At 43.3% G+C, this 27,465-nt stretch overlaps 1 protein-coding gene across 2 annotated transcripts; it reads right to left on the bottom strand.

Moving 5' to 3' along the window:
- Positions 1-1,845: 1,845 nt before the first annotated feature.
- UBASH3A (ubiquitin associated and SH3 domain containing A) lies at positions 1,846-26,437 on the bottom strand. Of its 2 annotated transcripts, none has more exons than XM_083848111.1 (14): positions 26,010-26,437; positions 23,087-23,140; positions 21,245-21,431; positions 18,815-19,013; positions 17,293-17,462; positions 16,227-16,435; positions 15,215-15,344; positions 13,194-13,302; positions 11,757-11,879; positions 10,966-11,058; positions 9,617-9,761; positions 7,356-7,462; positions 6,755-6,861; positions 1,846-5,848 (listed from the first exon to the last, which is right to left on the bottom strand). In XM_083848111.1, exons 1-14 carry the CDS (start codon positions 26,120-26,122, stop codon positions 5,711-5,713), a joined length of 1,884 nt encoding a protein of 627 aa, XP_083704237.1. In that variant the 5' UTR covers positions 26,123-26,437; the 3' UTR covers positions 1,846-5,710. The 2 variants fall into 2 exon arrangements, with proteins under 2 accessions (XP_083704237.1, XP_083704238.1); XM_083848112.1 differs by having other exon boundaries at positions 15,218-15,344; positions 26,010-26,412.
- Positions 26,438-27,465: the final 1,028 nt, after the last annotated feature.

The raw sequence follows: 27,465 nt of genomic DNA, 5'->3' as shown, positions 1-27,465 counted from the left end.
GGAAGGAGGTGTTTTGCATTTCAGCACAGATGACTGCAGAGTCTAAAATTTTATTGTGTATATAAAATGGGAAGCAAAGCTGTAAAAGAGATTTGCAGGCTCATTCCTTATTCTTCCATCCGGCATACACAGTGTGGCTCCATTCATGAAGGAGAGCAATTGCTTGTGATTCATTTGCCAACCCACACAATCACAGAGATTTTCACTGGCAGAGGTGTTTCCACAAATGACTCTTTAGAGTTTTCTAAAATAACAGCTACTCTCATACGCTAAACAGTTTCTGCACCATCCTCAAGTATGGTGGCGTACCGGATGATGTTCAGCTGAACACCACAGCGCAGAGTAAATTACCTTCTGACACAAGTTTTGTGGGACCCCATTTCTTAAGTACATCCAGCTTGCTATTTTTTTTTTTTTTTTGTAAAGACTGATGCTTGGGCAAGCTTATTATGAACAAGCTGGTACTTGATAATAGTTTATATTGCATGTAGTTTCCATTCTGCATATTCTTTATTCAGCTTTCAAGCCTACTGGTGGCAAGAGAAACCTGACAAAACGGCTGGGAAATGATGTCTTAGCATCAAACAAATTTAGGTTCAAATGAGCTTTAAAAGACAGAAATAAGGTCCTTGTATTTTAAATGTGTTCTGTCAAAACTGAATTAGTGAATTTGCATAAACAGATTTGCAGCAGAAATCACTGCTGTGAATTAGAAAACATACGTATGTTGGTAGCATCTCTATTTACTTTTCCCCTCCAGTGGTATCCAAACACCAGAGTGCTACAGATTTAAGCCTCTGTTTTCCAAACACTTAATTACACAAGTAGTTCCATTAAGGAGGCATCTTCAGGTGGATCAGGTTGAATGTTTTTAGCATCGTGGTCTTGTTTTTATTCTCTGTGTCCATAGAGGTAGGAGATGCTGTGTCCCAAGTTTCCCCACCAAAAGGAAAGAAAAGGAAGCTCAGGAAGATGCCATCTGGAGGTTTTGCACAGTTTTTCTCTGAAGGAGTAGGCAGAGGCCATGTCTGCACAGGTACACAGCACTACTGACTTCACATTACAAGAGATTCCTAAGAACCAGGGTGTTATCTATTCATAGCTTTTAAGTGTCTTTTCAATTTGTCATCTGCACTGTTCTGCTCCTGCTTAGCTGGGGACACAGATTTGAGAGTTAATGTTAAAAAGCAGACCAGCCAGCCTCCGCTGAATGCAGACAATGATATTGACGGTTGATCGCCCTTTGGTCAATACAGACGATTAAGTAAAAAGAGTCAGAATATTGAAAACAGATTGGCAGGATCACAAAAAGGTGTGAGAACATCTGTTTCAGCAGACATGGCCTTGCAGATGGGTTACTAGTCTGTAGTGTCCCAATTGCAGAAATGGAAGAGAAGAGGGAAATAGAAAATTGCTGCTGCCACAAGAAGCTGAAGCCACTTTTGAACATAGCAGGCTGCTGGGAATTTGCTTTCCAAATAGACTCCATGGGAACCTGGGCTTAGGCAGAGGAGGAGGCTGCAAGACCCACTGGGAGGGTAAGGTGCAAGAAGGGGGGGAAACAGCAAAAGCTGTGAATCCAAGACTAATCACAAAGTTTGTCAATCTTCACAGAGAAATTGTTTTGGCATTGTGATTATAGACAAGGAAATTGCTGAATGGTCCTAAACATGGTGTTAAAATCAAAAGGCCCAAAGTGCTCTCTGAATCCTTCATGAGAAGTATCAGATCTCCCCAAAAAGCTGGACTGTAAAATGCAATGATTCACTAACTCCTTCCAATGCACCACAGTACAATCTTCTGCTTGTTCAAATATTTCATGCTGTTCTCATATTCCAAGAGGCGTGAACATTTTAATTTTTAATCATCCATTAAAAAAAGTGCTATAGATCAAGACCCCATCAAGCAATAACTACTGTTCTGAGCCAGCAGATTTGCACATTTGCCTTGTACTATTATCAATGCTGGCACAAGGCTTTGGAAAAATCAGGAGCAAAACAGTCGCAGATTTGTTTTCTCTCTTGCTTTCCAGAAGAACTGGACTCAAGTGTCTCTTCATGTTGTTCTGCTTAAAAGTAGGCACAAACTTACTAAATGAAAAATTTCTGTGTTATTGTCCTATCAGGGAGTATGGGAGGAGTGTTAAACTGAGTGTTAAAAATCAGAAAATGTGTCCCCCACATCCTTCAAACACACCTGAAGATCCTATTAGGCAAGTAAGTTTGAGGTTTTGTTTTCCCACAAGGTGTCACCATAGATTAACTTCACTATAGGTCTTTATCAAAAGAATTTACATTTTCAGTTTTTAAGACATAAGTGAAACGTTCGAATTCTCTAGGTAGTACTAGAAGTATCTATTAAAGTACATAACTTTGTAATGAAATAGCACCAACTAAAGAAAATTACACTGGAGTAAAATAATATCTAATTTCGAAGCTGCATACATGTCAAAAAAAAATGAAAAGGAATTTCCCATTTCTTTTGCTTACTTCAAAAATAACTTCAAAGCTTCCAAGGACATTTTCTTCATTTTACCCGTGTTCAGCAATTTAATTCATATTATGTACACATCCCATCAGGAATTCTCTCTCCCTGCTAAATTTTTGCAACTAAGAATCCTCATATGTTGAAGATATAATTTCAGCTCTGATCCTACTGAGATACAGTTTTAATTGCTTGCTATTTCTGTTCAGTTAATTTGGATGGTAGAAATTGAGAAGTTTTGACAAGTTAAAGAGTATTTTGTAACAAAGTATTTCTCCTCACCTGCTCAGCATTGCAGCGTGTGCATTAGAAACTACCACACGAGAAATATTTAAGTACCCAAACCCTCTTTCTCACATACGCTGAGGTTTAATTCACTGCATTCACTGGAGTTAAATTCATTGGACTGCATGTCTAGTGGGAAAAAAAATAACAAAAACATTGTGGGATTTTGGTTCAAGTGTCTTAGCAATCTTCCTAGCAAGCGTGTTTAGTTTGCAAGGGTAGCGGTGGTGCTCTGGGAGCCCTTTGATTGCATGCCAGGATTGGGTAAGGTGGTTGAATCCTTCCTCCTCATCCTCACCTGTAAGAAGGGTCCTGTCAAGCAGCCTGCACACACTTATTTTGGATAGGAGCTTAACATCAAGAGGACTAAGGTGCGATAAACTTGCTTTTAGGAACGATATTTCTGCAGGTGGATAGGAGTAAAAATGCCAAGTGATGTGTTTCCTTGTTATGCTGTACACAGTGGCAGCAGAGTAGGAGAGCTGTTCAAAGCAACAAGAAGACACTGGTTTTGCAGGTCACTGAGCACAATGGAACCACACTGGAAATGCATCTGATGCTCTTGGATGAAGGGAGAGGTGTTTTGTGTTTTATTTTATCGTTTTAAAGGAAGACAGATTCTTAACCAGAACGGTATCTGCAGCTCAGTTGAGGATTAATGTCTGAGGTATTATGAAAAGAAAAAAAAAAAAAGCTTATTTCTAAGAAGAAAGGGAATGTTTCTCATGCCACTTTGTACCCAGCAGGCAGGCACATCATGCCCAAGCAGGTTGCAGCCCTCACTCACCTCTCCGATCTGCTGCTCCTGGCTCTGTCCCTGGGTGGGCAGTGTGCCATCACGCCCTGCTCTCACCAGGTGTCATTTCAGCAGCAAGGCTTCTCCCTTGCCATGTGAACTGAGAGCTCCGCTGTCACTCCTGCCTGTCCCTATCCTCACCCAGGCTCTTATTTGGCTCTGACCAGCAATGGTGGCCAGGCCACCAAGTGCAAGGCCTCTCCCCTTACACAATGCACAGGCACGTGTCCCACAGGAGAAGAAAGACACTGCCTGTGATCTGCTTGCATTTCTTCTTACACAGGGAGGAGGGATTGTCCCAAGGTTAGAGCAGCTGGAAAGGCCAAAAGCAAACAGGTGTAAGCCTGGGATACAGGATGCAGAGTCCTTCAGTTATCTCTCTGGGGACAAAAGGGAATTTGTCAGAGGTGAGGGATGACAGTAGCATCAACTATAAAATATGCAGCCGCTCCCATCTGTTCAAACAGAGCCAGGTCCCCATCCAGAGGCTGTATTTGGAGCAAAAGCTCAACCCAGAAACCCACACCAATGCCTCCACACACCTGGTGCCACGTGTGCCCCAGTCGGAGCCCCAGGGACCATCCCTCACGTTGGGGCTTCAGTCTGTGGCGGTAGCTCTGGCCTTGCACCTCGTCCAATGACATTTGTCCTATGGCTTGCAATCACTTGGTGAAATCAGAGCAAATCACACCAAAAGCAACATTATTTACAGAGAAGAAGACCCCACGGGAGTACTGCAAGATGGGAGCTGACACCTCAGTTGAAATGGAGCTGGAAGCTCCAGGGAGTGACATGCCCAGGGCCAGGTCCTTGCCCCATGCCACCCCCACTCCCCTGTCATACCCTTAGCAGTTAGAAAAGCAGGAGTCCAAGCATCCTCGCCAGATCTCGGAAGTCAAAACAGAACATTTCAGGTGCAGGACTGGGACAGATCTCCATGCCCACCAGTAAAGGTGCTTGTTGGATGCCCTGCTGTCTGCATGCTGGGTGGGCTTTGCTGCATGCCCTTAGGCTAAAGGTACACAGGCAAAGAAGTGTCAAGAAGGTGCAGGGAGAAAAAGAATGATAGTGAGATTTTTTTTTTTTAGTCATGCTAAGAAAGAAAGTTAAACTTCCATTTTTCTCTTCTCTTTGAAAGAAACATTTGTGCTTTCCCAGAGGTAGTTATCCAAAACGATCATTTAGAAAGGAAACCTGACTCTGTGGCAAGACATGTTCCTGTTTGTGCATAAAATTTTGGGGCTACGCTTCCTTAAGCAAACCAACAACCAAGAGAAGAGCTACAGAGACCTGTCAGATGACCGGTTTGGCAGCTGTGTCACCATTTATATAATTTGGCACGGAACAGCACAAAGCAAAGCTCTTGTTCTGCAAGTGCCATCTCAGGAAGCATTCAGCAGTTAGAGTTGCTCACGTCAAGGTTTTGTCACCAGTACGGTAATGCAGGGCATCTTTCTTTGCCTCAGCAACAGTAAATCAATCAGTTCAGTTTTCTCTGAAGCAAATTGTTTAGTCCCTTTTGCAATATGGATCACTGTGGAATCACTGAGCAGGGGAGCTGTTGTGGTAGAAAATGAACCTCCTTTGCAGAAGAGGTAAATAAAGTGTCACTATAGTATGTCCCCTCCTCCTGTGCTCTTGCAGAACTGGAGGAGTCAACAGGAAACCAAGTGGCTTTAGGTAGAGATGATCTCCTCTTTGGGTAGGAGATGGCTTTTTTTCAGTCCCAATTTCTCTGCTCGTCTGAAAATATCCAAATAACAAAAGCAATTCTTACCGGCTGTATTTTGGTCTTGGAAAATGCAACAACGTCAAATTTAGTGCCTTTAGCAGTAGATTTTATAATCAGGTAATTCTGTATGTATTAAATGTTGCACGTGGTACCTCCAGAAAAGGTTTAACAGTACTTTCTTCACCAGCATAAGAGTCATCGCTCTCTTGTATGCCAGTTCCATGATTCCTTTTCTCAGTCACTGAAGAAAAAGCAAAATTTAGGCACCAAACTCAGAAGTGTTTTCTGTGCTTTGACTACTTAGAGAGGGCAATTTCCATCCACAGTAACTTTTCTGGATGAATTGCTGGACTGTGCTGAACCAGAAGCTGTCTTCACCTCATTTTTAATGGCTGCAAGGACAGAGCCGGTTTCTAATCTTCCACGATACCATTTCTCCAGTTGAACGCTGCATTTGCTCCATGAGTTAATGTCTTCACTGGGGGATTAACCATTTGCCATTTGTTCCCCTCTTTGAGCTCTTCACAGAAACACATGCCTAGCGAAGGGATCTAGGGAAGAAGGACACAAGCAGGAGTTACCAGCACGGCCATTGCTTTGACACGAAGGAGGCATTGTAGCAGAACAGAAGAGCAGATCCTGAGACCATTCTGGGAACAGATATTGGGACATTTTGCTGCTTCTGAAACAAACTGAAAACAGACTGGAGGCCTGTGGTGCAATAGCTGAGCCTGTGTCATCACCCTGCACTCATGCTTGGATTTGAAGATCAAGATGTGTTCACTCCTTATGCTTTGACAGCGGGTGGTAAAAATATATCTAACAACTGAAATCTCCTGTCAGTAATACCAAGGCAGATGGTAAAGAAAACGGGGGTGAAAAAATCTGCCACTGGTGCTAATGCACAAATAAAACAAACAAAAAACCTCTGCGACAAAGTCTCAAGTGCAGGCCTCACTTGTGAAGCTGGCAGAAAACCCTCCTCCACTTCATTTTGTAGCTGAGCACTTAAGCTGTGAACTTGAAGTGACCCAAAAAACATACAACTTTGAGTGAGTCACTGAATATAGCTGCAGTTCACACTCACAACACCACAGGGAGGAGAAGAAAGGCTCTTAGCCCTGCTTCTGTATCAAGGAGGCTTGTGCCAGAGGGAGAAGTTTCCACATGTGCCTCTCACGTGGAGGTGTTACCTGGCACTGACTTCCCATGGGAGTTGGATGAAAATCTCCTCTGAAGAGTTAGCCACTAGGCACATGCTGTTCAACAGGACAAAGTGTTTCTCTTGACCATCAGAGCTGTGCTAAAACTACATGAGATTCCCTTTGTACGGAGAAAGCTAGTGTTATTGGTATTGGCATGCAGTTATACACATGCCTCGCTGCATAAGAAAGCTCCATATTAAAGGTACAGCAACACAAAGAGAAAGCTTCAAGCTGAATGAAAAGGCTTCTCACCTTTCGGACCACCTGGGCAAAGTCGCTGCTGTCTTTGGCAGGGAGCCCTATCAGAGGTCGGGTGAAAGATGCCAAGGAGGAGCCATGGCCCACGATGAGGATGACACCTGGTATACCACAGTAAGCAAAGAAAAGTAGTAAGGGGGTTGCAGCACTGTCAGGTTGCCATGCTGATGGCGTAAGGTTGTTTTGGGGCTGTTTGACTTTGCAGACATCTTTGGCAATGTGGCAAGGTGTACTGTGCTGGTCAGAAAAAGTCTAGCGTGTTGTAGACATGCCAGCTAGTGAGAAAACGCATTTCCTAACAGCTCTCCAGAAAAAATAGATTATCTTATGCTGAGCTGCATCCTGATGTAGAATGACCATGCAAAGTATATACTCTTGCAATTTAGCAGTCTTCTGTTTAATTTTCCTTTTTTTTCCCTATCCCATAAACTGAATCTATTTTGATTTAGTATAGATGAGGCCAAGAACTACAAGTCTACCTTGAACTCTGTGCAATACAAACTACCCATGATAAATGTGTTTCTGTTGGCAAATCTCTGCCTGTTCCTGGCATTGAAAGTGTCCAATGGAATATACAAAGATCTGAAACCTTTACCTTTGTTGGGGCAAGCAGTGATGATCTGTTTTATAGCTGCAGAGCTTCTGCTTACGTAGTCTTCATAACTTTCTGATGGTACCAGAGAAGAGAGTGGTATGTTGCTTCTGACAATAAAATCACAATCGTATGTTAATCTAGATGAATACTTGGGCACTGTTAGCACTATTGAATGAGAACACCAAAGAAGAAGCACTTCGTTAAAAGAATCTGGGTTTATCCACTGACTTGGCTGGAGTGCTGATACCTCAGCTTGCATTAGCTTCCCCCACAATAATTTACATTAAATCTCATGACTATACCTTGTAGTGCATAAAGCACCAGATGCAGGGAAAACTGTGCTTTAATTAAACCTGTAGTTTACAGTGGATGCTGTTAAAAATCTCATGCCTAAGAAAAGCTTGTGCTTTGAGCAGTTCTGTTGGTAAGGACCACTGTCCTTGTGTGGGTGCAGGCACACAGAGTGGTCCAGCTCCAGACATCCTGACTGGGTTCAAACCAAGATGCTGATGACATGAAGGCTGCCAAGAGCTGGTCCCTCAGCGTTAGCCTCCTTAGTAAGCAAATCAAATCAAAATCAACCATGGACAAGGCATATCAATATCAGCTGGACAAATGCATAGTAAAGTCTGTCACTGCTAAAATTAAAAAATAGTATGTTTCCAAGGATGTAAACCACAATGAACCATGCCTAAGTATAACACCATGTTAGAAACATGATAAACACCATGTATCCTGCCCAGACACATCCCAAGGTCCCTCAGCAGCCTCCATGACCCCAGCTGTGTCCATCCTTGGGAGGAGGGGGAAGAGCCTTCGGTGTCCTGATGCGTGGTGGCCAGTGGTGCCAAGGGTAGGCAGCTGGGAAGGCCAAATTCCTGGTGGTGAGAGGCCCTGCTGGCCTCCCAGGGTGTTCATTTCTTTCTACAAACAACTGCCCCACCGATTTGATAGTCTCCTTATTCAGTGAATAGGCAGGAGTGAGATTAGATTAATATATTGTTGTAGGGCTTGGTATCGTAGTGTACTTTTACAGGTGAGACCTCAGTACATTCCGTCAGCACAAACTGCAGAACTAGAAAATAAGTGGTAAAACCAGGTGGCAGGCTCCTACTATATTGTTAATCATAACTAATATTAATTCTGGCCAGGTTAAGTCCACTGACAGGGAACAGCCCAGGACTTGACCCAACTGATTGCTGTCCCTTGCAGTGGGTGAGTATGGTAAAGCCACCCCCTGAAACCCAAGGATTTTGAACCCTGCATGTGACAGGAAAAAAGCAGCATAATATGTGCAATTTTACAGCTCATCTGCTCTGTTTTTGCCTGGACCCGAGTGAGCAGCAAGGGGCCTGAAGGCTGCAGTTAGCACTGCTTCAGAGCTTTCCTCTGCAATTTCTACTGCTCTACAGTTGCACCCTTTGCTCTGTGGAAGTTTGAGGCAAGTGATTATGTATTGAAAAAAATAGGGAAAATGGTCTGTTGGTGGTAAAATACACCAGAATGTACATTGACCAAAGAAAATTAAGAATTTTATTCCATTATGCAATTTCAAATGAAGATGCTCACTTAATTGCAAGATACACATTAAGAGCTGAGAAGTTTCCTTTCTTATACTTGTGAGAAAACTCAGACACAAACTTTTATTAGCTGAGCAATTTCCTGGAGCGGGCTGTGCACTGCACGTACGGAGCAGCCCGAGCGAGAGCAGGGCGCGGAGCTGGGCTGAACTGGAGGCTGATCATTTCCTGCTCCACTGTGGTTTGTGAGTGCTCAGCGGTGGCATCACCCCCCTCCCCGAGCTGTGGGGGCCCCAAAAAATCCTTTCTGAGCACAGTGTTTCTCTTTGAGCAAGTCAAAACATAACACCCCCATCCCCAACAGAATGTGGCATGAACACTCATTGTAGTGAGCTGGCTTGTGTTGCAGTCACCTCTCTCAACCCAGTGGTAGAATTGAAGGCGACATCAGAGCAGGGCTTATCCCATACACAAACATCAGATGTGTGCCTGTGAGCCTGCTCGTTATATGTGTGCACATGCTACATGCCTGTGTGACTCCATGTTAGAGCAGCAAAGTTGATTCTTGCCATAAGACCTCAAACAGCATATCTTACTATGAGAACAGATCATGCAGGCTTGAAATTGATTAGCGTGACCCATTTTTGGCAATGTCCATAATGGTTTATGGCATATGAAGCCATGAGGAGGTACCTCAGGAGAGAAAGAGCCAGCTCTACCAGCTAGACAAGGAGCAATTACCTGTAACTTGTATCTATTTTGTAGGAGGCCTCTGTCAGCTCTGTTAGAGTCATGAAGTTGGGAATTACTTTGCTTGCTTCCCACTTAGTCCATTCAAATAGTCCTGGTTCCACCCTGATTTTGACTTTTTGGTCTAATTTAAGCCCTGAAAGAAAAAAAAAAAAAAAAAAGTGTTCCTTAAAAAGAAAAAGGTACACTCAAAGTGTTACATTTGGGCAGCACATTCTGCCTTGTTTGCTGTAATATTTTCGTTACTAAAATGAATTACTTATTGTTGAACAAAAGAGGATCGTGTTGTTCAAGTGAAATCAACATATTCTTGTCTGACAGATGCTAAGGCACCAAAATTTCTTACATTATTGTTATTCCTGGAGCTCTATTGTAAGGATCTCCAAGTTACAGAAGAGAACAGAAAAAAAAATCTCAACAATGCTGCAATCAATTTTTTTAAAAAATCCTTTTTTATATAACATTTTGCTTAGTGACCCTCTTTGGGGCAATAATTCATCCTACAGTGTCAGAAATTGAATTCTCATGTAAAAAGATGCATTCTTTTGTTCATTATTCTCAAGAGAGGTTACTGAGTGGCGTGAGTTCCCAGAAGAAATGCACACTTACTAATATTGATGTATAGATGATGACCTGTGAACCTTTAACAGACCTATTGAAGGGGAGAGGTGAGGAAAAGGGAAGAAGAAGAGAAGCAGAGGGAATGGGAGAGGAGGAAGGACAGAGGTTCTAAAATATGAAGGAAGTATCATAGAATCATAAAATCATTTGGGTTGGAAAAGACCTCTAAGATTATCAAGTCCAACCATTAACCTAGAACTGCCAAGTCTACACTAAACCATGTCCCTAAACAAGTAAAATCATTTGGCTTGCAAAGGCAAACTTTTTGAGGAGAATGTCATGTTCCCTGATTCAAATAGGTATACTTCAGAGCACTGGGAACATTTGCTTTTTGGCTCAGAAAGTTTCCTGAAAGAGCTGCCAGTGGTAATTTGATTTGTGGCTCCTAGTGCTGACTTCAACCTGTTGTGAAATGCATCCATTTCACATAACATCAGAGTCCATTTATGTGAAATGCCTCCATTTCATATAACATCAGTTTAAAGAGAGAGGGTTAGAGTTAATAGGATAGAGCTCTTCAGATCATACACCTGGCAGCAGGTTTATTGCTGCCTATATTACCAGCCAGACAAAAAAGCCTTGTCTTCCCTGATTAAATACGACATGAAATAAACACAGAGCTGTACATCTTCTCAATTGCTCATCCTAGAGACTTCAAAGAAGTTTGACAAAGACATTCTCACAGTGGCGAAAGCATGTGATCAGATTTTCTGCCTTACCCTGAAGCACAAGATGGGCTGTCTGTACGCAGCGGAGGGCAGGTGACGAGTAGATGTAGCTGACTGCCACCTCCTGGTCCAGCAGAGCTTCCCCTGGTGGGAACAGCAATGTGAGGTGGTCTTTTACAAATCGTCATAGATGAGAAACTGCTGCAAAATATTTTCTGCAAAAAACAGCTGGGACCAAGCGTAGGAAGGGTAATTACAGCAGATGCACTCCAAACATGCAAATAGCAAGGTATTTGGCGGTCTCTTTGTATCTGAACCATCAGAGATAAGCACTTGCACCAGATTTCTTTGTCAAAGTCAGGCATGCAAGCTCAGGGAGCAGAAACTTTGTCTGGTGAGTAAATTGAGTCAGACTAACCCATATCAGCCACCTGGCAGTTATCTGTGATGAGATGACCACAATCTGCTGACCATGAAGCTGTGTCCTCCAGCCAGCCCCTTCACTCAGTGACCACTGAGTAAAACGTTAGTCCCTTGCAGACTTGAAGCAGGACACAGCTAGTGCTGTAGTTTCTTTCTTTTAAATTTGCCAGGAACTAGCAGTCTGAATCTCCAAGATGAGCAACCAGCCTTGTTATTTTATTATTCTACTAGCCTCATTTTACTATTCAACAAGATCTTGCAGCGGTTGCCCATCAAGAAGATGGCAAAAAAGAAGATGTTACCAAAAGGAGTGCTGCTAGGAAGTATTTCTGCTACAAAGCCAATATGAGCTTTGGCAGATGATAAAAAAGCCTGCTTCCCAAAACCTTACATTTGCTTTAAGATATTATCCACCTTACCTATAAGTCTTGACTGGAAAATACCACAGCAAGATAAAGGAGGATCTTGCTCAAAATGCTTCATGCTGTCTTTCCGTTTTGGTAGGGTGGGAGGAAAGTTGAGGTCTGCTCTGTAGTATTTTCCTGAAACGAGGTGGAACATTTTACTGTGGTATGAGGGAGGCAGCAGCTGTACATACAGTCTGCATTTCGTTGTAATGGCTCTATTTCTTTTGAATTCTCAGCCCAGAGTTACACCTCTGCTGGCAAATAGAACAGGCCGGGGCCCCTTCTCTGGCCACGAGGGCAAATGATGCAGCAGGGCACCTGCCTGAAGAGCTAATCTCCCTTCCCTCTACCTCCAACACCCACACTGAACACTGAGAATGGGTGCTGGTCTGTGCTCTCTCCAAAACTTGCCGAGAATCTGGGGGTGAGGGGAAGCTGCCATCAACCAAGATCATGCCGAGGAGAGAGCTAATAGCCAAGTGATGTGGGGGATCATGGGTCAGGGCCTGAACTTTAATGCGTACAGGATCAGTTCAGCAGTACGGACATAGCGTCTCACTGATGAAAACCCCCAGTGACTACTATTACCTTAAAGAGAACATGTTTTAAGGTCACAACACTGACTTGGGAAACCACCTGTCCTAACAAAAGAGCACCTCTTATGCAAGCTCTGAAGGAGATAAAGAAGGGAGTGGAGAAGAAAGAGGCCAAGAAGTCATGAGAGTCATGAGAATTTGGCTTTGTGGGACCCAAATGAAAAAAAAATCCACTATCAATATTCTTTTGCCATTGCCAAAAACATTTCCATTGAAGAAAAATGAAACCAATGAATCGATTTTGAAGCTGGAAGGTACTGGCCTCATTATCTAGTATGAGTTTCACACATATAATATAGACGATCTCCAGCATAACAAAGGAGTCTGTCGACATAAAGCTTCCTCCCGAACACCCCCTCCTTCTTGTTCCCCTTCTTCCTCCCAATACATACTTCCCTGCTCTAGGTTGGTTTTCTCCACCACAAATATTTTTTTGACAGCGACAGAGAGAGTGCCAGGAAATTCAACTTTTCATTTAGTTCTGTGTTGACGTGTCATTTCCACCATGGTTTGCTCTTGCTCTTCCTCTGCAAGTTTGGCTAGGGATGCACACTGTCAACAGATCATTGACACTGTGTCGAGCACAGAAATGTGAAGGGATCTGATAAACACCACCTGGTTCAATTGAGTGACTAGTGGTAGAGATTTCATGCTCTGTGCATCCCCCAGTGAGACATATGAATCAGTAGGACATTATGAAATACAGGTCAAAACCATGTTGTGCCTGGCTGTGCAAAGTTAGTCACTCTTTTGTGTCAGCATTTACATCTACACCTAGGAGACTGAAATTTTGTACCCATTACTCAGTAAATTTAGTTCAGATTTGCTAAGATCCTCCCATTATCTTACTCACCATCTGCAGTTAAGCACTGTTGAAGCCAAGATTTCCCGAAGACCTGATCAACTCTTTCCCCATGGCGCATCACCAGCACACCTCTTCGCAGAGTGGCGTTCTGAGAAAGCTGTATAAAAATTGCTTTCTGTTACATTATATATAGCCTGCATGAAAAGTCTGGATTCATGGATGCTGCCCAACAGAGCAAGGAACAGCAGTGCTGTCCTAAGAGGTTTATAACAAGCACAGAAAGGGGAGAGAAAGGAATTGTTAAAACATATTTTTTTATGAAAATAGTAACCCTGACTGGCTCTCTGTTGAAGGCAAATGAAGAATATCCCTGATCTTCATGTTAGGTTTTAACTCTCTGTTTACACTAGTGAAAGGTAGTGCTGCTAAATCTTTTAATTCCAGTGTGGGAAGGGATTATAATTCTAGTTTTTATTGTGTAGTTGGTATAAACAAAAGAGGGAAATTAGCTATGTGGTTTAAGTGTTTCTTTTCCTACTGAAAATACCAGTTTCACACTTTTCTGACAGTGCATGGTCAAGTTAACAGTGAACCCAGATCTCCTGTAAGGCCACATTTTTCCTCAGTGTGCATGGAACTACAATTACATTCTAATTGTTTTGGGGTTAGTTTACAATGAACATAGATAGAGATGAAAAGATAAAGAGGAACAGCTCAAAGGCTTTAAATCTTTTTCAACAGCAACCCCTCGCAGCATTACTGCTGCAACACAGAGTTTAGTGATGTGTATCTTCATTAGCAGAGAAGGGAATTCTTAAGAAGTGGTATGAGATATATGTATTTTGCTAAACACTACTGCATTTCTGCCATAAGGCACTAATCAACCGCCATGAGGTCAGAGTTTAAAACTAAGGTTTTGTGGTCTTGCTTTTTCTGTTTGGGGGGAGCTCAGAGGCTGGGGAAGCTCCTAGACTGAAGACGTGCACATCTGCAAAGAGCGTTCCTCAGGCCAAGCAGTGCCTCTGCCACAGATCTGAGATAGATAAGGGGGCCAAGAGCACTCAAGAGCTGGTGGGAAGACGTGGCTCTTGCAGAAGTGTCTGTCTAACAGCCGTATGCACAGTTGTCCTGGGGGCCCCCAGGATGGAAGTTCCCTCAGGGCGCTCTCAAGTTTCTCTGACATCAACACAAAGGAACCTGGGCTTATCCCCCAGCATGGGGAGAACACTCCCAGCAGGACCAGCAAGACCAAAGGGGTCTCTGCAGCATGTCAGGAAAGGCCTGTGATGGAAAGGACTGTCTTGGCCACCCTGAAAGTCAGAGCTAATAAGGCAGCGTAGCAGCAAACATGCTGTAGGGAAAAGCCAGAGTTCCTCTCGATTTTGCTCTTCCTACCAGGAACTGTTTGGGAAACCTGGGAAAAGTTGATACATCAGCTTTGAAATGGGACAAAAACATAATCCCAGTGCTCCTAACTTGTTCAGATAGCTGTTCTTTCTGCAGGTCTGTGCAGTTATTTGCATTAGCTATGTACCTAAAACATTAAAGAAGATGAAACATTTACATGTGATAAGTGTATCCATGAGTACATAAACCACCAGCGTGCCATCCGTAGAATCTGGGCATAAAAGTAACAATGAACAACGAGCCTGATACTGCTCTAGTTACTCTGCAATGAAACCATTTGAAAGACAGGGGAAGATGTGTCTGCACCTTACTTGTCAGTCTTGTCACTGTACCTCTGCACAGCCTGTGTTGTGCATCTGTGCACAGAAAATTTGTGTGCTGGGCTACTATGGCAGCAACAGAGTTTTATGAAAGAAGGCAAGGGTAATACCACATTGTATATACTACAAAATGTATATGAGATATTATAATGTGCAGTGTGAGTGTATGCATATTTAATTTAATTTTTAATTTTAAATTTGCAATATTATATATATTTATTATAACGTGATATGAAAATATTAAGGAGAACCAGGAAGATACTATTAAATTTTATAAATGGCTTTACTTAATAGCATATCTGCACAACTACATGGCAAAGATAAGAAATAAAAAAACACAACTACCTGAAGTGAAAGAATATTGGTTACACTCCTTGATGTAACAGGATTATGGACTTCTCCGTTCGGCTTTACATTAGGTTCATTTGCAGACTGGGTGACAAATTTTGAACCTGGTACAAAAGCATATTCCCTGTAGAAAAGGCAGAAGCAACACACACAAATACACGCACAAACAAACATATGGGCACACACACAAAAAAAAGAGGGGATTTTTAAGTCACAGTTTTGTCCACAGGCATGATAGCCACAATGCATATTCCACTCAATATTTTTCACAGACATGCTTTCTAGTTTACCACTTTGCTCTTGAGTTATAGTCTGTCTGGTAAAAATGCGGCTAAAATAATACAAACTGATGGCATGTATTGGGTGTAACCCTTCTGAAGTGTGAGCTTCAAGCAGGAAACACTACCTGTTCGCCTCCTCTCTGCCTCTGAGAGCTCAGCAAGGACCGCACCTACACCTCCTGCTCCAAAAAACTAGCTCTAATCTACAAGTAGCATCAGCCACGCTGTCAGCTGCAGAGCAAAGCGCAGGAAGCCAGGCAGATGCCTGCTGATACAGGTCGAATTGACAAGGCAAGGGTGGGCGCATGGTGGTAGAGTAACATTCGCGTGGTTTCATTTCAAGTTAGCTTTGCAACCTCTTGAAAAGATGTGAAAGAAGAAAGAAAAAAAAAAAAGAAAGCTGGAAGCCATGATGAAGGCCCAGTCTACTCTAAAGAATGTGGACTTTTAAAATTCATTAGGATGTTCAGGTTATTTGAGAGCAGAGAGAGGCCATCCTTTGAGCAGCTGGACTCCGGGTTTCCATGGGTGCATGTCCTATCCCTTTCCATTCAGAAATCTCATCTTCCCAACCAGACCCTGAGGACCCCCTCTGCTATCCCCATTCCACCCCACCTCCAGCTCTCTCCTGGCAGCCCACAGCTGGCAGTGAGGAGGAGAACCAGCTACACAAAGCAAGCAGCACCCACGAAGCCCCAGCACCTGTGGCGAGGATCGCAACCAACCTGTGCTTAACCCATGTGTCTGACTCATTGGCTCTCTCTGTGTAGTTTTCAGGAAGAAAACCCCTGCAGCCGGTACGGTGCGAGGTCCCGATGACCCAGCCTTCGCTGACATCGGACTGCTGCGTTGGGTCGACGTAGATGAAGTCCCCGGCGTTCATCATGAGCTCGTCGATGTTCTGGGGTTTGTACTGGAAGAGGGCCCTCAGCGTCTGGGGAAGGACAGAGCTGGGTCAGGGTGGAGCTGGCTGTTGCAGGGGTGGCAGCAAATGGGGGACATGTGCTCAACCCTTCACTGGACACAGCCACCAGCACCATTTCCTGCACTGCAGCTTGCTCTTTCAGCAGATACATAAAAATGGGTATGGAGTGCGTGTAAAAATAGGCACTTGGTATTCATAAAATTGCTTTTTTCCTGTAACTAGTATAGGCTTATTTGAAAGCAGGCATAGCAAAATCTTTATCAGCTATTTTGGGGATTATTTGCAGCTCTCCTGAGTATGACCAAAACCCAATATGAGACTTGAAATAAAACGAAACACTGATCTGATTGAAAAATACCAACGGTTTATCCTTCCGTAGTTTAAATTTGGAAATGAGAACCAGAAAAATATTGACTATTTTTAACTGGGAGTCTGTTAAGCCGAAGATCATCAGGGACAACTGTGCCCTGCTCACTGGCGCATCATGGTTCAACAATCAAGAAAACTAATTCTGCTGAATAACATTTTACTGCAGAGCTGTAATCTGACAGATCCTAGCAACTGTTCAAAAGTCATCACTTCCAGTCTCTTTTATTTTCTCATAGCTAATTGTGAGTTCTTCTGCTGGAGTTTGGAATCAGATCTTGCTGACACGCAGGTCAAGCAGGTAACCATAAACATATCTCCTACAGACTCAAGAGTACAGCTTTTCAGCCCAAAGAAGTACTTGGAACAACCATGCATTTTGAAGGACTGTACTGTGCATGTACTGACTTCTTTATGGAAAAAGAAAAAAAAAAGCAAAATAAGTGTAGGAAATATTCTAACCACAGACTCGGAAAACTAAATAAATCTGATGACAGTACCTGGTAATGCACAAAACGCATGTCTCTTGAGTAGAGAGCTGCTACCCACTGGCAGGTCTCCCCCGGGTTAATGCATTTGGCTAGTTGCTCCAAAGTCTTCTGGTGGTGAGGACAGAACTTGTGAGCCAAGGTAAGGTGGAGCTGCTTTAGGCAGGGCTTCACATGGCAATCTAGGAATAAAGCAATCAGCTTCACATCACAACACAGAAGTGAAGGAAAGCTCCTCTTCTTGTTTCATCCTACATGCTTTGTATTATACAGGAAATATCTTAGTAATTAGTAGTAGAGTAGATCGTAATTTTACTGAATCGTTTTGTTGGATGTCATGGCTTTAATAATGCCAAAATAAATCAGAAATCTGGACTGGATTTGCCCCTTAGCTTCAGCTGTGAGAAAAAAGAAAAATAAAACAAAACAAAATGTTTGATTTCCTTTCCCAGTCTAAGAAGTATCAAATTCTCTTCTCCCAGACCAAGCTATTCTGGGGCATCATCCCTTCAGTCTCCGCTGAAGATGCAGTTTCTCAGTGTTGTTTGGAAAATTTCTATAGTGCTCATTGCACCAGTGTCTGGAAGTCCGTGCCTGCTCCTAGGGCTTTACTTCTTTTCTTTAGGTCTTCCTTCTTTAGTGTTGCAGGCCTGATTTTAAATATATTTTTCTATTTCCTTATTTAATTTGTTACCTTGACAACTGCTAACGTACAAGGCACTTCACCCGCTGGTGATATGAGTGTAAAATATTTGTTTGCCCTTGCTATGCTTCGATTGAAAAAATCTGGGGGTGCGGGAGATCCCCAGCTGGCACATAACCACTGAAAGGAGATGGGTGACTCAGTTTCAGGAGGAGAAGGACTTATGTGAGCACTAGGGAAAACCCAGGCCTGCCAGGCTGCATTTCTTTGCATTTTCATTTCTGCCTTCCTTCTCAGCCTGGCCACAGAGGGTAGAGCATCCCCAAGACAGAAAGGTCTGCTGTCTTCCCAAAGCTGCATGTGAGATGGAGAACTAAGCATAATTACGATTTGGTTTATTTCCTCCAGACACATTTTTTCTCTTTTTCTTCTGTCCCCTCGCAATCATGACACTGGTCTTTGGTGAAGAAAAGATGGGTATGTAGGTCTTGAGATAGGGAGGATTAAATCCCTGCTTGTCTTGGACATCCCGATCAATGGCCTCTCTAGTTACACAGCCAAACACTTCAGTGTGTGGATCATGAAAAGAAAGCCAAACCAAGTAAAACCTTTGACTAGATTTCTTAAAGAAGAAGGAATTTATAAAAGCATTTAGCATTTTTCTTTTTTCTTGCCCATTGAGTTCAGCTAAAACGAAACCTTCTAGCGAAAAGCATTCTATCTTCAGAGTCTACAACAATCTCCCCATGCCAAGTTATTTTTGAATCTGTAGGAGGAAAGTTGCAGTAAAACATCTGCTAGGCTGCTGCGGAGACACAGGAGTTGGTTTCAGTGTCATGTCTAAGCATTTGTGTGACAAGCCACCCATTTTCCCTCCCATGTTGATCCTACCTGCCAGGGCTGAAGCCTCTGAAGAGAAGGCCACAGCAATCTCTTTGAGGATATTTGCGTGGCTGTCGCTGATAAAGAAACCAAGGTAGCTGGTGGATGAATGTAGTGATAGGGAAATAGTTTGCGGAAATTTTTGTGAAAAGTTGTTGACGATTTGCTTTAAGGTGTCGTACAGTAACTCCACTTTCTGGTCTTCGCACTGAAAGAAAACAGAGGAGGAGCATCTTTCACCCACCAAACCAACAGCCACTCCGGTAGGCTGTCTCGTACAGTAACACCAGAAAACAGGATAGGCATTATTTCCCGAGAAAGACAACACACTTACAAACTTGCCTGAAATTCCTGGTATTAAAATCTTTCATATCAGTCAGCTTGGGCAACACAGTAACCTGGTGCTATAATAGGAGATGGGATCTTTTACCTTTATTTGTATCTATCCAGGGTAGAAAAGAACCAAAAGATCTGACAGGTGCGCACCAGCCAATCTGAAATGAGGCAGGGATCATGATGTCTCTTTTCAATTCTAAGTAAGAATTTGTATTATTGTTATCCTACAGTCCTTAGCTGGAATCACTCTGGTTAAAACTTTAACATCTCAGATGCTGAGCAACATACACAGGAAAGTTAATTAGGAATCTTTGTAATTATGATCTTTAATGCTCTAATCACAGCAAATTAAAGGATTGTACAAAGCCATGCTTCGACAAAAAGTGGCAATTAAGCAATTTAAGAAGTGGATAGATAAAAATGGAATTTTGCCATCCAGCCAAAAGCACAGACATTAATGATGCTTCCTTTCCACACTGTTTTACTCTCCATGGCAGTGCTATTTGCCCCATTTGGCTTTTGCACTGGGTCAAGCTGCAGAGGAGAAGAAAGGAGCTACAAAACACCACCTCCTCCTGCTTAGACAGTCTTTCTCTCTCAAGTATTTCTCAGGCCATAAACCCAGTGCTTGGTGAGGCTCAGGCGAGGTGAGGAGCGATGCACTGAGAGGGCACCAGCAGGCTGGGCTGGGCAGGACAGGGGCGGGTGGGAGCCTGCACCCAGGGTAAGTGCTGTGCTCCTCCAAGGCTGACAAGTCCATGCGATGCAAGAGACGTGGGGCATCAGGAAACAGGAGAGGCTGGGCTGGGAGGAGGAGGTGGGTGCCAGGTCAGTGGGTCTCGCTTTCTACGTGTGAAGCACCCAGGTCAGCTCTTGCTGACAGCTGAGGAACAGAGAATAGCACTGGAGAGTGCATTTATCCCTAGAAATATGCTACCCGAAACAGGGCTGAGGTGCACGAGGTGGGGGATACAATTCAGTCATCTCTTCCAGGGTCAGGCCTTTTAACTTGCCACTTTTCAAGAGCATGGCATTCATTGTTAATTAATGGATTTTACTCTTCGTAATTGTGGTTAATGGCCACCGGATACTGTGCTATTCAGTATTTTGCAGCAAAATACTTGTATTTTCACTGTCTATGCTTAGCAGCATGGTTTAGCATGAAAAATAATTAACATAATAATTTTGTGCAGCTGCTCTATCTCATCTCTTTCTCAGTGCATCTCAGATGAAGCTGATGTTCATGGTCAGCATCAACAACATGCAAAAACTGGATTCCAGGTAGCTCCAGAGTTTGTCTAGACCAGTGACTCTTTGCTGGTCATTGCTGATACTGGCACATTCACTCCCACAGGGGAAGCAGCCTTACTGAGATGTTTGCTGAAGGGTTACTCAGCATTCAGAAGACCACCTAGGAGGACAGGAGCATCCAGAAGCAGAAAATAACTAACCAGGAGTCCAGGTCAGGAGCCTAATTTCCATGTAAAATTATTGAGGAAATGACTCAATTGCACTGCCAGATTATACTCCATGTCTGCAGCCTATGCTCCTTCTATCCCTGTGCATTCTGCTTCTCTCTTTTTCACAATGGCCAAGCTTCCACAGAAAGTATAAAAGCTGGCTCACCCCACCATAGCTACGGCCTACTGGCTGGGGCTCACTGGGGAGGCAGGAGTTTCCATGAGATTGCCATAGGCCTAATATTAAAGCTGTCTACATCCAGTGCTAACTCTGTCCCTGCTGCACAGTTGTCTGAACACAGCCACTGTCACCCGAGGCAGGAAGGTTTAACATCACAGACCATGGGATCACAGGATCACAGGGTGGGTGAGGTGGGAAGGAACCCCTGGAGGCCACCTGCTCCAAGCCCTGCCCAAGCAGGGCCACCCAGAGCAGGCTGCCCAGGGCCGTGCCCAGGCGGCTTTTGGAGATCCCCAAGGAGGAGACCCCACAGCTCTCTGGGCAGCCTGTGCCAGGGCTCCTCACCCTGGATGTGGGTCACGTCAGCTTGACTACCATGGGGTTGTTCTAGTGTAAAAGAATGCCAGGTGGTCCAGTTTCACCAGTGGTCAGTTTGACCCTTGCACATTTTTTGTGCCTTACCGTGAAGAAGTCACAGAGAGTGACGTGAGGGAAAATCTCATGGGCTCTGTTTTTCCCACACTGTCGCTTGCTCTCTTTCCAAAACTCCTGCAGGCGGTTATAGAAGCAGCCGGTGGGACACAAGTAAAGAGCATACTCCTGAGGGATTGGGTCATCCAAAGAGGGATCATTGCAGTGAGAGTGCAACCTGAAATCAAAAGCACGTCACACAGTGTAAGCATATGCACCGCTTATTTTTCTTTCCTTGGCTGAAGACATCCATAGTAGAAACTAGAAAAAGGAAACACAAAGTTGGTACTTTCTTACAAATGAAAAGCTAAAATGAAATCTGCTTATAACATTTCTCTCATATACTAACCAATGGAGCTGTAAAGGCCTTTACTGTTTTGTTTTTCTTCAGCCTTTTGTGTGTGTGTGTGTACTCTGCATTTTATTAAGTACCTTCAATTCTTTCAATGTCTGAAAGCAAAAGAAAGAAAAAAAAAAGATTTTTAGGTTTTTAGGATTATTTCTCCCCCTTTTTCATGACTGCAAACAGAGGACAGGAGGAGGAAAAAAAGGCGGTGGGTAGAAAGATGACAAAATGAAAAATAATCAAAGATTAAAAGAATACTCAAGAAGACCTGGCATATTGGTTCAGACCTAACAACAGTGAACAAGACAAATCAGAAATGCACAGGCAAAGATCAGAAGCTTGTATCCCAGGTGATGATATACTCCACCTTGTTCTGCACATGCTCTGTGTTTGGCTTCACAGCTTTGGGACTGGGGTGAATTTCAGAAAGCCTAGTGGCATCCTTGACAAAGCTTTGGGAAGAACATATTACTCTGAAATGTTCTGTCTAGCTTTCAAGAACAAAGCAATCAAACCAACCAAACAACCTAAAAAAAAAAAAAAACAAACCAAAAAAAAAACCTCCTCCCAAAAAGGAAGACAAAACCCAAGAAAGATTAGCTTGTATTTGAGAATGGATTAAAACAAAAAAGTGAATTATCAACATTCTGATAACACAGTGACCACTCCGTGGGAGTCTTGGTACAGACAAATAAAAAAACTTGAAGGGGGGTTGTCAAGGCTAACAAGTGATTATGGCTCTAATGATACCTCCCTCTGACCATCAGCCTTTCAGCTTATTTTGTAATGACTTTCTCAAGGGAAGAATATGGTCTGTTTGCCTTCAGTCATTGCCATTTAACCCCACGTTGGTACTACATGGCTCTGTAACTGCAGCCACTCTTTTACAGATATTTTTCCTTGTTTCCTTCCTCCTTTCCTTAGGGATGGAGAGGACAGATATTACCGTGTGACCCCGTACCTGTTGCCCAAGGGTGCACACCAGGAGGTCCCACAAGCTGTGAGTGCTGTGCCAAGACAGACATTTACCCTGGTGCATCTCTGAGTGCCTTCCTGGACATGCCCCAATGCATTCCCCCAGTCAAGGAGCCTGTGGTGCCTTTGCAATGAGCAGAACTTGGCAGCCAAGTTGAAAATTAAGCAGGAGGTTAAACTGAGGACAAGTGTCTGTCCAGAGCAACAGGTCCCATGAAACGTCACTGTGGGAAAAATAGCTGCTTGTGCCCAAGACTGCCCTTTGCTACCCAGCTCTTGATTTACCTTAGGCTTTCTGCAAATAACCTTGCTACTCAGAATACGCACAAATAAAATTATTTCTTTCTTTGCATGAATTAAAATGAAAAAACAAACAAACAAAAAACGCCCACCTCATATGCAGGGTTTTTAACAGCAGCCAACTTTAAATTGAGTGGCAGAATCAGCATGTGAACAAGTGTTTTTAGTCAGTTTTAATGTGAAAGCACACTGTAGAAATCACTGGTGCTTACCATTTTGCAGCTTCTTCTATTGTCTTTTGACCAGTAGCAGCCAAGGCTTTTTGCCTAGAAGAAAACAAAATAGATTCATCAGAATAACAGAATACATTAAACTTTGTTTCCTGTGACTTCTAGAAAATAAAGAAGAATGGACATGCTGTGGTCACTGAGTCTCTTTTCCAGCACAGACAGGACCTGTAATGACTAGGTTATTCCTGGCAAATGTTAATGTTCTTGAAGCCCTCCAGACAAATTGTTCCACTGCAAGTCTTTAATGCCTTGAAGAATGGTAAACTGTCCACACAATGTCCACAGGATATATTCTGGAGATGTTTCCTCAGTAGTCCTACTCATTACATGGATTTCCTTAGCTTTGGGTAAGCCATCCCTCCACATACTGTAAGACCAGTGTTTGCTCTGCTCATGGGATAAGGTTTTTGTTAATGATAAGCCCAGATTCAAATGCCAGGCTCAAGTCCACACATGCAACCAAAGCAAAACATACTTACACTGGGGTTTGAAAATCTAGATTGAGGATTTCTGTAGCCCAGAAGAGAGTGAGATCTAAGCCAACAGTTCAGTCTAAGATAAGGGACAATGTCTCAGTTTTCTCTCACTTACGCAACTGTCATTCTCTGGGATCAAATTTGATTTACATTTCCTTTTCTCCTTAGATCTTTCAAAATGACAACTATGTTCTTCATATGAACAAGTTTTTGTGCCTAATGGTAAGTTTTTGGAAGCTGAAGGATCCCCAGTGTTTAAGTAGCACCTGCACTTCTGCTACTCTACTGACTCCCCTTTCTCCATCACATCAAATACAAATGTTTGGTGTTTTTGTTGTGCTCCCCACACAGCCTTTCCTGCTCTGCTGGTGATGCCAGCCTTTGTCACCCACTTGCTACACCTCAGTGCAAGTGTTTTATCACTTCATGCCGTGCTGCTCCTCCCATTCAGAAACGAGCACTTTTGAAAGAGCTTGACTTTGCAAACAGAGCTTGACTTCAGCTTTTCTTTATCATAGGGCCTGCACAATCATAAAAGTAATAAGACAAATGGTGACCTGAGACCACAGCCTGTCATGATGCTCAGCAACATCTTGCTCCCTCGTACTCCCCTCTGTGCCTATTCCTGCCTTGCATCCCATCATATGAGTTGGTTGTAGGTACTTTGCAACAGGGTTTATTCAGCCCTCACTTTAAGCAGAACATTAGGTTTTAACTAAACATCCCCGTGCTTCCAAGATGAACATTTGAAAGATAATGCTTAAGATAAATTCTGTATATTCCAAAGTCTTTCAGATAAACAGTAGGAATAAATCCTTGAAAATCTGTATTAAAAATGGTATCTTTACAGGGAGAATAAGCTGGCTCTTCCTTAAAGCAGAAAACTGCTGGCATGGTTCAGTTCTGTCTAAGCATGAGAGGTCCATTTTTCTGATCTGATGCTAGGCTTGACCCTCAAGTATGTATTTTTTGTTCTTTCTGAAAATGTTTCTTTTGCATGCTGCTACATTATGAAAGGTTTCATAATATTTCCAACAAGCCCTATTTTTATCGGGCCAGGACATCACAAAAGAACAATTTTTCAGTACTTTCATTTGCGGTTGAATCTAGGAACTAAAGAGACAGCTAAAAGCTTTTATAAAATGTCATCCAAATTTTGAATGTCTTAAAGTCGATAAAGACAAATAAAAAAAGAAACAAAGTGCTTTTGAACATTTTGTCAATTTATGTTGACTTGCATTGCACTTTGTCCACAGTTTCTTGATTTTGACCTGGAAAGCACAAAACCATGTCAATAATAGCAGAAAGTCTTTTGAAGAGGATTTAAAGAACACCACATACAGGGGGAAAAAAAAAGGAAAAAAAAGTGAAACTAGCCATTACTTTGGGGTGACCAAACTTACTGTATCTACTAAAGAAATGATGAGCCAGATTTTCAGCTCCACAGCTAAAATTCCACTGGGTATAACCAGAAAGAAAGAACCCACAGCTTCCCTGTAAGCTGTGCCATCATGTCTAAAGACAATATGCTAGAAAATCAACACAGCACTTACATATAGAGCCAGTTCCACTTCTTTAATTTTCAATTAGTCAAAATGGAGGCTACATAGATATTGGTCTCCTTTTTCAAATGCTTGTATGAGGGTTCCTTTAACATTTAAATAAATTGATTCATTTTCTGAACAGCTAATGTTGATAAGTCTGTGGCACAACTGGCTGCAACCATAGTGTCCAGACTTGCCCTTCAAAAGTTTGCAAATCCCCCGCAAAACATCCCTGTCTGACTAGTGCCATACCTGGAGGAGGACTGACCAACATCTTTCTTTTTAATTAACCTGATTGTAAGTGCTGCCACCAGCTTATCTCCCCTCTAAGGGAGTTGCCAAGGATAATGCCTGACATTTTCCAGGTAGGACATACTTTTGGAACAAGATCCTGATTGAGGACAGAAAGAAAAAGTGACGGACTTATGTGGCATCTTGCCACATAAGCTTACTCTTTTAAAACAATCTCCAGTGACACAACCCAGCAAGAGGTTTTTGCCAGGCCTGAACTAAACTTTGGATAGAAGTTACATTCACATGTAGCTCCCTTGTAATAACAACAGTAAGTGGAAAAAATGAAAGGATATATCCCAGGAACGAACTACGGATATCGACTTCTTAATTCACTGCGAAGCCTCTCAACCTCAAGATGCAGAAGGGTGCGTGTCTTCTGCTATGCGCAGTATTTTTAGAAATGGATCCAGAGCAGGCTCTTTTAGCAATAGGAACAATACATGCTGCTCTACAAGGCCTTCAAAGCAAGATAAGCCTGATCCCCATGTGGAGACATCACTCCTGAGAGGTGACAGGCTCTCTGCTGTCTGCTTTCAGGTAGTTAAGATAAACACCTTGTACTGTACAAAGGTAGCCGAATGCAATACTCACGCGATGTGAGCTGGGAATCCTTTGGCCAGGAGAGACTCGAGGAGTACAGAGGGGCTTTTGCTCCTGTGCTTGTTGGCCACCTTTGCATACAGCTGCGTCTCGGCCACCGCCATCTCCGCTCTCCCTCTGACTGTGCTCAGTGCTGACAGAAATTGGGAGGGGGGAGGAGGGAGCAAGAGAAGGAAGGAGCAAGAAAATGAGAGAGAGAGAGAGAGAAAGAGAAAGAGGCAGCTAAAAAAAAATTAAAAACCTCAAACCTCTTGTGATCTTTTCTGACAAAAGCTGACATCCTGTTTTCGTAGCATGTGCACCTATGAGTTTTTGTTTTAGGGTAGCTAAAAGAGCAGAAAGTATCTGCAGGCTGTTCCCGTCTGCCCTAGCATAACAAGACTAGTAGTCCAGGGGTAAACACCACAGACAGGGTGGACTTGCTGAAGGTTTTGACACAGGATCTCTCAGCCCTTCATTTTAAATTATCTTCCTGAGGCCAAGAAACCCACCTGAGCTTCTACCGCAGAGGGAGGGAGGCGAGAGGGGATGTGCTGTGGCATGTAAGAAGTTAGCTTGTAGACTGAACTCATTCCTCTTGGGCTCAACATTCATGTTCTCCAGCCTCTCCTGTACGTGGATCCCCTTATGTTCTCAGCCAAAGGCCACAAGCTGGCCAACTGTGCAAGGCCAAACCCAATGTCCCACCTAGATGCAGGGTCTGGTCCTGAGATGCAGCAGGGGGAAGCCTGTCCTTCCTGGTGGTGCCGATACCACCACAGGAGCCCTCACGGAGTGGTGCTGGCCGATCCCTGGGGCTCACAGTGTGGTCAGAGCAGGTGAAATGGCCAGAGGCAGATTTCCCTGGCTTAGGCTGTCCCTGCTGAGGGTACTGCCTCTCCCTGGGGAGGATGGGAATGAAAGGGTCGCCAGAGCTTCTGGGCTCACAGAACAAGGCCTCACACGGCCTTCTGTATACATCCTAATTTACTTTCTTAAAAGGCTACAGGGAAACTGGCTTAAGAGATGAAGAGAAGCTTTTAATGCCATGGCCTGGATGCGAACGGTTAACAGGAAGGTGATGAAGTGCCCTGTCCTTTGGAAGTGCCAGCTTCCATCATGTACAGCAAAAGGACTGACTGGCTTCCCTCACTGCAGATAAGTCCCAGGAGGTGGGTGTTTTCATGGAAAACATGCATTTCTTCCCTGGCCTCTCAGGAGTCCTGTTTCACTTACACTACCATGGCCTTTTGCTTCGTGTCTCCTCCCCCATCTTCCCTCCACCCCCCCCCCCCTTAGTCACCTCTCTTTACTTAGTAAAATACCCCAAGCCAAATTTGGACTACTCTTGGGTATTTTGTGAATCTGAACATACATTTTCATTTTCTTAATCCTGGACTACAAGTTGATACAACACTATCAGTACAGGCACACCATTTTTAGGAATGAGTTACTGCTAGCAAAGTAC

Source organism: Anser anser, assembly GCF_964211835.1.
Source record: "Anser anser genome assembly, chromosome: 1".
Taxonomy (NCBI): Eukaryota; Metazoa; Chordata; class Aves; order Anseriformes; family Anatidae; genus Anser; species Anser anser.
This window is presented reverse-complemented; position numbering and strand designations above follow the sequence as displayed.